The sequence below is a fragment of the Lonchura striata genome, chromosome 4, assembly GCF_050655825.1.
Source record: "Lonchura striata isolate lonStrDom1 chromosome 4, ASM5065582v1, whole genome shotgun sequence".
In the NCBI taxonomy this organism is placed as follows: domain Eukaryota; kingdom Metazoa; phylum Chordata; class Aves; order Passeriformes; family Estrildidae; genus Lonchura; species Lonchura striata.
In genome coordinates, this window is record NC_140706.1 from 64,231,721 (window position 1) to 64,243,860 (window position 12,140).

A 12,140-nucleotide genomic window follows, 5' to 3' on the forward strand; every position below is an offset into this window, starting at 1 on the left:
TTTTCTTTAGGTAGGAAATCTCTTTTTAGACCAAATTTCCAGTGGGAGTATCTTTTGAAAGTTGAAAAACTTAAATTATTTCCCATTCAGTAAGTATCTGCCTTTCTTATTCTAAGCTAAGTGAATAAAGTTGATTATGGCTTTTGTGATACTTGTATGTAACTTTGAAGGGTGGTAAATTTGGGGAGTTATTTTAGATGCATTTTTTGGGAAAAGTAACTTTCCATCCCAGTTAATAAATGTTCTGTTCCTTGCATCTTTATTTTAAAGTAGTAAAGAAAAATAAAATCTCTACTTTTCTCTTAGTTGCTATAGTCTTTTGTTTCTTGAATAGTTTTTAAAGGCCTGTATGTGGTCATTCTTCTTACCATAGGACTTTTTATAAACTGAGAACTTTTGCTTGAGCTGTGAAAACTACCTTGTGTTACTTTTTGGAAAAAGCATTTAAGTTTATGAAATAGTTTAGAAGGTTATTAATCAGAATATGTGTTTTCATTTAAAAATTGTTTGCCAACCATGTAAAAAGAACCCAAAACCCAACAGTTATTTTACTGCTGCCTTTAAAATAACTACTGTGTTTTAAGATGACTCAGTCCTGCAAGTGCGCAGGCATAGGGAATCCCAGGATGCTCAAGCTTGGAGCTCTGCACCTCCACCTGAGTGGGAAGGAGTTGTACTGGGAAATTCTCAATTTAATATAATGTAATATATATGACAAATAATAATTTCTGAGGAATAGTTCTGATTGAAAAACCTTGTGTGTGGTAATCTGCCAGTGTTCAGTTGAGCAAAACAGGTGAAGAAATTGACTTCTCTGCTTGCTTTTTATTTTATGTGGATCTCTGTGTTTGTTATGTCTTTAAGGTGATTTAAAGTGGAAAGAGTTAAACCTCCCCAGAAAACTCCCCATGACTCTTACAAATATTTACTACTATCTCCCTCACCTTCGAGAATATGAAGATGCAATTTTCCCAAATGTTATTTTTGGACAACAGAGAACTGGAGGTAGGAAATAAAGTTTGGCTTCTATTTGCTGTATGTTTGTATTTTTTATTAATTTCTATCAATGAAGCATACTCAAAAGTTTGGAATGGATTTTCTCCCTTAACTTTCTAATGTTGCCAAGCTGAATGAATTTTAATGGCAATAGCAGAAGTACTTTTAAAATGCCCACCCCCATTTCAAGTCTTTATCTCAAAGTATTCTGAAAAACTTTTGAAATAGCAACAAAATAATCTTAATTGCAAAGTAAGACTATTTTTTTTTTGCAATCATATATTCATATGGCTACGATGCAGTAGCTGACATTTTTCCCCCATGAAATTAGTATGGATGAGGAAGCCAAGGTGAATTTACAATGCATTCAGTTTGCCAATGTGAAAAGCAAGGGGAAAGGTGATGTAATCGTTTAAAGGCTATTAATATATCTTCAATGTAGCTTTTTCATCCACATGAGAAATCAGCGGGCACCTGTAGAAATCATAATGAATTTCAGTGAACTAGAATACAAATTTTAAATGCATCATCTGAACTGTCATGTGATAGGTAGAAGGACCATGCAAAAATAGTAAGTAAAGAAGTCAACCATTTTGCTGAGTTCTGTATTTTGTTGAAATTTTTACTTTCCTGTAGAGTGATTTTATATGAAGAAACGTTGGCAGTGTTTCTGATTTAACTAAAAAGTCCCCAGACTCTGGGTCATGCTCATGACAATGGAAAACTTTCTACAGACTACTTATTAGTAGGTGTAGTTGTAGCAATGTGATCTGGTGTTGGAGTTCTCAATGGAGTGCCCATAGGTCAGTGCCACTAATAAAAGAATACGTTTAACCTTCTTTTATTTGTGCAGGAAAATCACAATAGCAAGACTGCAGTTTAATAAGTACAGGTTGACCTTCAATGTGTAAAATGAAACAAACCCCAATGATTTAATGGGATATGTGCTGGGAAGGAACATGGGCACTTTGGTTTTTGAGCTGACACTGGCATGGAAGTTAAAGTCAGAAGCAAGTCACTAATTGCACCTACTGTTCTATTTCAAACTGTTGCTTCCTCACCAGCCCTCTGGGATTTTGGTGAATAGAAATCACTTGCAAGGACTAAGATTCCACAGGTTTAGTGAGCTATGTTTGGGTGCTGATTTAAGTAATGCTCATACTAATGAAAAAAGAAGCATCCTGCTTGTGGTCTGATGATGTAATACAGCACAGGTTGGCTACTACTGGAGTCTTTGTTAGAGACAATTTCAGTTCCTTTATTTTTAATAACAGTAACATCTTAGTTCTTTTATTCTTATTGATGCTATGAAAACCATTGATGCATATTAATTAAACTGCTCAGAAGGATTTTTGAATTGGATTTCTTTCTGAAATACACAGCATTCACTTCCTATGAGAACTTGCTCACTAGAGTAGTGCAATACTCACTTTTGAATCTCAGCAGTAAACTCCTACGTGTTTGCCAGAGGTAGTGGTTATCTCCGTGTTCCCAAGTGTAGACCTGATGTTTATAACACAGACACAGGTGTCTCTAAACTAAACATAGCTGGAGGTATCTCTCCTTCCAGGTAGTAGAGCAAATGCTGTCATAGTGCTAAGGAAATATTAACTGTTGCCAACGTTCATGGTCACATCAAATCAAAATGAAAATGTGATTTCAATTTCCCTTAAACTTACATGGCTTGAGACGTTTTCTCTTTGCAGTCTCCCTTGTGATGGGTATTCCTACGGTGAAAAGGGAAAAACAAAATTACCTGATTGATACATTGCATTCCCTACTGTACCAACTATCTGAAGAGCAAAAGAAGGACTGCATAATAATCATCTTTATAGCAGAGGTAGGTCTGCATGGAAAGATGCAGGATGCTGATAGAAAATACAGAGATTTATGCCTAAAAGTAACAGTGCAAAATACTGTTAGCTTGGCCTTTGGGAGGGATTTCTTCAGGGCTTGAGAAGATGGTGAGCAGTTAGTGCCTCAGTGTTCATATCTGGGAAAAAAAAATCTGTAATGAAGATAATCAAAGGGTAAAAAGTCATATTATATTTACCAACACAGTCCTTGGATCAGATTTTCCATCAAAACCATATGAAATCATTATTTGTCTCTGAAAGGAAGGTTTTCTGCTTCCAGAATGAAATGGAAGTTCTCCACAGAAAAGCACCATAGAACCTGAAGAAAGTAAACTTAGTCTAACGAATGTTCAAATTATTTATCTGCTGGTTTGGTAACATATATCTTGTAAAGTATCTTGACATAATGGAGCCTTCTGCATGTGTTTTGGCATTTCCCATGTAAAAGAACTTTTCAGAGCCTTGAACATGTTTGGGAAAGTAAACAGTGCTCAAGGTTAAGATATTAAGGATAAATGCTTTTTTTTTTCTCACTCAAAAATACCTTGATTACATCAGGAAAAAAAAAGCTGCAGAAAGGAATTAGCCAGTAATAACTTCTAGCAGGTAAAATGACTGTGCAATTTTTCAGACTTTGTATTTATTCTGTATATTTCTACGTCCTTCCATAGACATCATTAAATTCATGCACATATACATTAACAGTTACAGTTTGCTTTTTTTTTTTTATTTTATTTAGTCATCACTTTTGCAGGTAAAAGTGTCAAACAGTATAGTTCACTTTTAATTTTGGCCACGACTTCCACTTTTCTGTTTGGAACACAATGATGAATACAGAGGACCAATTTTATTGGCTGTAGTTCCTCTTCAGCATAGTTTTTAGGAGCTGAAATTACTTTGCAGTTGGTATTCCACAATGAAGTGAAATCACTACCTGGCAGTGATGAACTTTGTCTTGCTGCCTTTCAGATAAATTTATTATTACAGGACTTCAAAGGACTTCAAATTTCTGTGAGTTTTTAAGGGTTGACTTTTGAATAGTCTCCCACTGTGGAGAGTCCTAATGTGACACTTTGAAAAAACAGAAGCTGTGGTTGTAGTAAAAGTCTGTATCAGCCAATTTAGGATTAAACTGCTGTGGTAAGACCTACTGTCCCTTTTCTCCCAACCCAAAAGTCATGTTCTCACAGCTTCTATTTTTCCAGCCATGCAGTAAATTGCAGCAGACAACCATGCTGATCTGAGAGGTGATAAGAACGTTGTATTATGAGAGGAGGGCAGGTGTGTTCACTGATAATGAATCCACACCTTCCTTTTTCCCACAGTGTTTTAAAAGATCAAGGTCGATGTTTACATCATGGGTTAAGCTTGAGGAACTTATTGACTAAGAGTGAGTTTTAAGTTCTGGGTATTTTTTTTCCTTACCACAGTTCTTTATCTCACTTTTTTTTTTTTTTTTTTTTACTTATCACAAATTTAATATATAATTTGTAATGATTATATATTAAACAATTTGCTTATTTAAAGAAAAATCTGAACTACTAAGACAGTTCTTGTGTTGCTTCAGAAATAAAACTTTGCACTCTTAATGTAGTTAACAGATATGTTTGGCACGCTAACATTGTTACTTTTATAAAACAACAGTAATGAATGTCCTCAAAATTTCCAAACAAAGAGCTGTAAGTTTGTTATATTAGGAAGAAATTAAATAAAATTTTTAAGTATTGCTGGCTTTCTAATATTTAGCTTAGGTGATTTTTCTCATAAGCCTTAGGCCTCTTCTGTGATTTTTGGATTATTAACCCAAAACAGCTCTCTTTACTGACAATTATATGGCTGTGCTTTATTGGCATAGCTGAACAGAATTTTGTCCAGAAAATAGCCTGGTCTTCTGCAAAAACAGTGAAAAAGCAAAGTACCAGAAATGGCAGCTGGTAATAGTTGGAAGCAAAAGTGAACTACACTGAAAGTTTGGTTGGCTTGAAAAGCCCATACTGTTCCTTAGTAGAAATGCTGCTGTAACGTACCACATTTGTTTGGAAGGAAAATAAATTAAGTGTTTGCATATACATGTTCCATACAAAGTGTTGTTTAATACAAAAATGGGTGTCTTTTAATGAAACCCTCCCTTCTTTTTTTTTTAGGTGGATACAGAGTATGTTAAGAGTGTTGCAGAAAGTGTTAAAACCAGGTAAGTCCTACAGAATGTAACACTCAACCATCAGTGTGAACATATCTGGAGATTTTATGGAAAGCTCCATAAAGTAGAACACTTCAACCCTGAAATGGAACTGAGGCAAAGGTGCATTCTCAATATGTATGCCATAACACACTGTGAAGTTGAGAACAGAAATGTATATATCAAATTTATTTTTCATTTCTTATTTGATAAATAGGCTTTAACTAACCAGTTAAGTCAAGGTCTCAGCTTAAATCTCTGATAAATATTTACTCGAGCCTAAATCTTTTCCCCACAAAATTAATGATGCATTTTATGCACCTGAGGTTGTATGTATGAGGTCCCCACTGACTACACAACCCTGCAGTGTAATCTGGCATTTGTCATAGAATCACAGAATTCCTTAGGTGGGAAAAGACCTGTAAGATCAATGGAGTTCAACCATTAGCCCAGCACTGCCAACCCTAAACTAGGCCCCTAGTGCCACAACACATCCATGTTTTCCCAAGCCTCTTAATTTCCTTTTTTTAACAATTTTTCAGGAAGGCAATGGACTTGGGACAGCAATGGGATTACATTTATAATTCTGCTTGCTCTTATCTTTCTTGCACAAGATCCCTGGAGGAGTTGACCTTTTCTTCCTCATTTGAGGGTTTCTGCACATCCTCCTTAACCCAAGGGTTTCCCAGACTCTCTTTTGTGTATGGGTTTCCCCCCAAAGACTCCTCATACTGAGGCTGTTAACTAAGTAATATTCATCATTTTCTGCCTTCAGAGGGTTTAGCCCATCTGGGGAGTGCAAGGGGAAGAGGCAGTCCTTCTTGGCACTGCCAAGGTACAATACCTACAGCAATTTAAATGCTCAGATATTACTGCATTATGGCTTTTGAAAAAATTACTGTAGAGTATTTGCTTTGTCAGGGTTACACAGTAAGATTGATATTTTTTCCCATAATGTTGGTTCTCTAATATGTTTAATTTTTAGTGTTATCTTTTGTTTAATAATCATAGGAAATGGGAAACTCAGTTTTGAAACCTCTGTTCTACCTCTTTTGTGTTGGGGTTTTAAAATGATGCAATTTATGTACCTGAGACCTGTTGTGGGTTTTTTTTTTCATTTGGTTGATGTTTTTTTGTTTGGATTTTTTGATTGGTTGTTTTGTGGTTTTTGAAGGAAGGGAGATTTGACTTCCAGATTTGGCTCCCAAAGTAGGTTATACATTTTTTTAATGTCTCCTTAAATGGAAAATTTAATTCTTGGAGCAGAGACTAGACCCAGACTCTCAATTTTAAACTCCTGCTATGGGACAGTATAATTTTGCTTAGAAAGTAGAATTAGAGTTGGAGCAATGGTAAGGAAACTGGGAGCTCTCATGCAAGGGGGAAGAGTTGTGAGTTTTTCTAGATAGTGGGTTTGGTTGTGAATTGCTGCTGCATTTTGGCAGCTATCTCTGTATTGTTAGTAATCATCTACAGATGTGGGAGGGACAAGATTTCTGAGACACACTTCTCTCCAGTGTTTTCCTGACCTGTCTGTTCTGATAGTTGTTAAAGACCCCTTCATGGTTCCAAATTTGCAGTCAGTTTCTTTGATAGAGTTGTGAATGCCACTTCTGGAGGAGCAGACCTAACTTTGGGGAGCTGCTGTCTGTATTTGCCCTTAAAAGTCCTTTTGAGGAATGGGGTCTCACTAGGATTCTCTTCCCAGCTTCCCCAGAGAAGTCCAGTCTGGAGTTCTAGAGGTTATTTCTCCTCCTGCTTCCTATTACCCAGATCTTTCCAACCTGAAGAAAACACTTGGAGATTCTGAGGACAGAGTAAGGTAAGATTGCTATATAAAACCTAAAAACTTTTGCTAAGAGTGTAAAATGGAAAATTCAGAAAAAGTCAACTTTGTTTGAACTGATAATTTTTTTGTGTTTCAGAGCTAAAGGACCTCATATGCACTTGTAAAACAAATTTACAAGGGGATCTTGAGAAAAGCTATACTCCACATCAGCTTCAGGGTGAGAGTCAAGGCATCTGCTTTAGGTCTTGACTCTAGGCATCCAACAGGTTTTAAACCAGATGGATAATGCCAACAAGTAATAGGCTATATGAGTTGTCATAAAGGAAAAAAATAGAAAAATCTTTAATGTAACTGATGAGGGAGAGTTTCTGTGAACACTCAGAGGAAAGTCTCTGTGGCCCTCTAGCTAACTACAGACATGAATGACCTAACTTCTGGTGATCATTGAGTTTTTACCTACTGTTACTACACCCTTAATGGTGATTTCATTCACTCACATGCCCCAAATTCAGTAAGACAGAGATTATAACCTAAAAAAAAGATTTATTGGAGGAAAGTAATTTTCTTCATCAACAATAACTAATTTATCAGAAGCCATTGCAACAATACAGCAAGAGAGTTGCAGCCTAAACTAAGAGTTTAGGCTGGAGGAAATCAGCCAGTATATTTACATATATATGTGTATGTATATTGGCTTTATAAATAAACCTTACGTGTTCATACCATAGACCATAAACAAGTTTACCTACTTATAATTTAGTTTTAGATATTAGATTTGGATCAGTTATACTTTTACGTTAATGAAATACTACTAAATTACGCTGTAGTTTTACAGTGTTGATTATAAAACATCACTGTCATCCTCTGGTAAAATGAAAGACTGTACAAAATATGTGTTCATATTTAAACCTGAAAATTATGGTTATCAACTTGCTTTTGTGCTGTTCATATGTAAAACCATTTATTTTTTAATCTTTAAATAATCCATATGTATTTCTACTCTTCATAAAATAATGAGTAGAATCTTTTAAGTCATTTGACATTAATAACTTGTTAGACATTTTGTTTCAAGTTCCATTGACAGAGTTCAAATTTTTTTGTTAATTTAATGTTAACTTTTATAGGAAAATGAAATTATTTAAAAATGTTTGCATTGACTGTAGATGAATGCTTTTGCACTTAACAATGGGTCAGAATGTACAACCTTAAAATTTTATTGTAAGGACAAAAAATACAGAGCATTAGAAGTTCTCTTGCTATAGAAATAAATCTTGCAACCCCCTCAAAATCTTATCAGAATTTGCTGCTTATATTTAGGTGGAGAACTAAACAGAATTTGGATTATAGCTTTTTAATGCTATATGCTCAACCTAAGGGAACATTTTATTTACAGGTATGTCCATATTATCATTAAGTAGCAGCAATACCTCTGTACTGATGATTAGTTTTGGCAATTTTAGTTTCAAAGGCCTCAATAAAACCAGCAGTCTATTGTCATTTTCTGTGTATTTTGCCTATGCTCCTTACATATTTCTGTATTTATATACATCTTGCAGACAGGTACTATTTGATTAAAATCATCTCTACTTTCCTGTCATTTGTGAGGTTGAAGAGCAAGGTAACTGAAGCATGAAACCCTTATTTGATTAGGTTAAGAAAGTCAGAGTTTAGTATATTCTTACTTACTACAGCCAAGAAAATCAGTAGTGGTAGGTCCAGGTTATAGCCCAGATGACAATGAAGTGAAATATTTCAGACAGGAAATACCAGCAGAGTGATATTTGAGATAAGGTCAACTACAAGTTGGCACAGATCCTTAATTCTCCAGAAAATTTTGTGTTAGCCTTTAAGAAGATCCCCATGCATTTAAGCTTAGCTTTAACCATCATTCTAGATTTTTGCTTATTTGCATTCCATAAAGATCTTAATCACCACCAGAGATTCCAAAATTTATAAAAGCTGTTCAATCATGGAACAGATCTATAAAATTTCATGTAGCTCAAAAATGTCAACAGTTTTTTTAAAAATCTCAGAAGAGAATTTTGCCTCAGAGTTGGTATTCCATAAGGACATGACAGGATTCCTGAAAGCAGAAAACTGCAGGACCTGGCATCTCCTACAGTTTTTCTCAGGATTCAGCAAAAACTCATTTGAGCTGGGCTACCTAAGAGTCTCCATGCTCTGTTCTCAAATGTGGCATAGGTGCTCAGGATGCAGGGGGAGAAACAAAAATGCTGTGATTTGAACAATTATGGTTTAATGGAAAATGAAGTATTTTCCTGTGGCTTTTGTATATTTTAAGAACATTATCCAAGTTTCCTGAGCGCACTAGAGCATCAAGGTGTAGGAAATGTGGTGAAGTGAAATGTTAAGATGCTGCTGGACACTTGATGTCCCTTCCTGTTACCAAGTTTTCCAAGCATTCATATTTGTGCCACAAGGAATTACTTATGTATTTGTATTTCTAAAGGAATTTGACAACATGTGTTTTCTTATCTGAGACACTATATAACTACTGAACTGTGCTATTAAGAACAAAGCCTGGATGGTGGTGGTCTGGTGGGAGTTGTCTTCTTTTGGGATTTTCTCAAAAAGAAACTACACTTTCCTCATACTGTTCCTCATACTGTTCCTACTGTATCCCATTCTTTGTTTCCATGTCCAGCCTGCAGCTGCTCCTGTAGCACAGATGTTGGTCTGCCCAAAAGCTGTTCTGGAGAGTGGAGGTGAAAAGAATGAACACTTGCTGTCATAAACCTAGTTATGTCCTCCCTCTGTTTAGAAGTCTTGTATTAAAGGAAAACAAACAACTTAAAACTAATTTTCCTTAGCCTGGTACAATATTTACTTCAGTAATCTTAAAAGTTGAGCTAGGTTAGATTTTTTATTTAGTTTAGTCAGGAATAGTATTGATTGAGTGACTGATACTAACTCCCAAACCTTGAAAGAAGATAAGTACACATAATTAGTCTTGACATCTACAGAACAGTTGATATCATGAGTCAGACAAGATCTTTGCTGAATAAACACTTGTTTTAGGATACTGCTGAACCAGGATTTAAGTAAGTAGTTTTGTGAAGTCCATTGAAGCTCACAGGCTTACACTGGGGATGAATCTTACCCACTGATCAACTTTTTTACTTAAAGCATTTTTTTCCCACTCCTCACCTTGAGAGAACTTTGAGGTCCTTGTTTCCACTTTCACTAAACCTCCTGGCGTTCACCAGAGATCCTTGAAGCACTTAGAATAATGGGATCATAACATAGCCATAAAAGCAGGCAATCAAATAGTATTAGCAGCCTAATAGTGAGGACATGCATTTATTATTTCTGTCTATGTAGACTTAGTTCACTGAAGGAACCACATATTTCAAATCTGAAGTAAACACAGATACAGCAGTTTTAAAGTGTTTACTATTAGCACTGAGATGAAACAGAAGTAAACCATTAAATAAATCTTATCTTCTTCAGATAAAATCTTTCGTCAAGTTCTAACTTGTGACAGTTTCCTGAACTACTGCTATGATTTTTTTTATTACCTCATATGGAGGCTGGGAAAGCTTTGTGTATTTATATATTTTATATATATATACACTAGTAATATACATTGCCAGCAGCACTTTTTAAATGGATTTAAAGCCTGAGCAATATCTCAGTGAGTTCATTAGGACTCTTTATATGGACTTATTTTTTCTTCCCCTCACTAGACTCTAGGTTAGACCTGCTATTTGTTAGAGCTCCTAGAAGGAGCTCCACAGTTTTCACAATTCATTGTCAGTGAGACAAAATGTAAATGTACTCTAATAAAATTCAGAAAGGAAGAACCTTCCTGTCTGATACCTTAACTTTCATTGTATACTTCCACCTTTTTTTTACTACTCCATTTTTACTTCTCTTAGATAGACAGCTTGCATAAAAAAAGTGAATGGATACCCATGTAGGACATTTTCATAGTCTTGCTCTAGTGGATTAATGTTTTTTCATTCAAAAGCACTGATGAGTGAAGGGAAGTTAGCTGTGATTATGTGTTTTGCTGGCCTTCCCATGGCAATGGGGCAAGTGGACTAGGCAGTTAATATCTTAAATTTCCTGATCCAGCTGTGTGCACAGTTGCACACACCTCCTTTGGTAGATGAAAACATATGAGAAAACAAGTGGCTGTAAGCTACAGGCAGAAAAAAAAATCAAATTAGAATTTGGGTACAAAGTAATAAATATTCAGGATCATAAAATGTTGTATAACATACTGAAAAAAACCTGATACTGGAATCTCTAAGCACTGAGGGAGGTTGTCCAAGAGGTGCTTTAGTTGAACACAAATTAGAGGGTTAGATAAATAACTTTAATGGCTTGTTCTACATAGGATATCAAACTACATCTTCTAATAATCACTGTCAGCTTCAGGAAAGACCTCTCAGACTTCAAAATTACTTTCTGTTCATAACCACATTCACAGTCAACTTTGCATCACAGCCTCTGTGCTTTTAATCTTCACTGTTTTTGCATACTTTTCTATGGTGTTTCTCAATATAGTGTCCTCCATAGGTTTTTAAGATACTCCAGTCTGCTTTTCATCCATTTTTGGTCCCACTCAGTTTCTCTTTAAGGATTCACTAAAATGTTCTTTGATTCTTTGCTCTTCTCCTTTTACAGCTTGCTCCTGGCTAAGGCTTTAAGCTCATTTAATTTTATGCCAGATTTCTTGTAAATTAATGTTTGGGAGGTTTTTTTTCCTTGTTCTCTTCTGTCTAACTGCCAACTCAACTCAATACCCAGATCTCAGAATCTGTTAAGCGGCATTCATCTTGATCAGTTTGCCTCTATTTTTTATCTTTTCATCAGCAAAAGCTGACAGGGTTGAAAACAAATTTCTAAATCTAATTGTTCTAACTTCATTCTACTTATTCCTGGGTTCCCTGTTGCCAACACATTTCTTGTCAGCCAGCCCTACACTTGTAGTGATGGAGAAATTCAGCTAAGATGATAACTCTGCTGCATCAGGTGAAGACACAAAACCAGCAGGAAATCATGTTTTGTTTATTTGTTTGTTTTCCTCAAAGGATTGATTTTCTAGCTGTTTAGCTTTCTGAAGCCAGTTTCAGCACAATCAGACGTGCAGCAGGGCCAGTGAAGTGGAGCAGTTAGAATAAATTACTGTATGATTACACTACACCCCAGCAATATTTTCCTGAAGACTTAGCCTCCTCTTCTGGTGTTTTTACACACATATTAAATTCAAACAGTGAATTACTCACTCCTTAATTATTTCTGGAATACATTTTTTCCCCTTTGTGTCATTACCTCCAACCTCCTTGCCTGG

The 12,140-nt window shown here is 35.6% G+C and overlaps 1 protein-coding gene across 4 annotated transcripts in view; it reads left to right on the top strand.

The window, feature by feature from the left end:
• Positions 1–12,140, top strand: part of MGAT4D (MGAT4 family member D) — a 32,969-nt gene that overhangs the window by 11,412 nt on the left and 9,417 nt on the right. For all 4 annotated transcript variants that reach the window (XM_085578246.1, XM_085578248.1, XM_085578245.1 and 1 more), the window contains exons 3-7: positions 865–1,005; positions 2,703–2,836; positions 4,997–5,043; positions 6,740–6,853; positions 8,138–8,213. In XM_085578246.1, the coding sequence (XP_085434372.1) occupies positions 865–1,005; positions 2,703–2,836; positions 4,997–5,043; positions 6,740–6,853; positions 8,138–8,213 (512 nt within the window). The remainder of the gene's footprint in view (positions 1–864; positions 1,006–2,702; positions 2,837–4,996; positions 5,044–6,739; positions 6,854–8,137; positions 8,214–12,140) is intronic.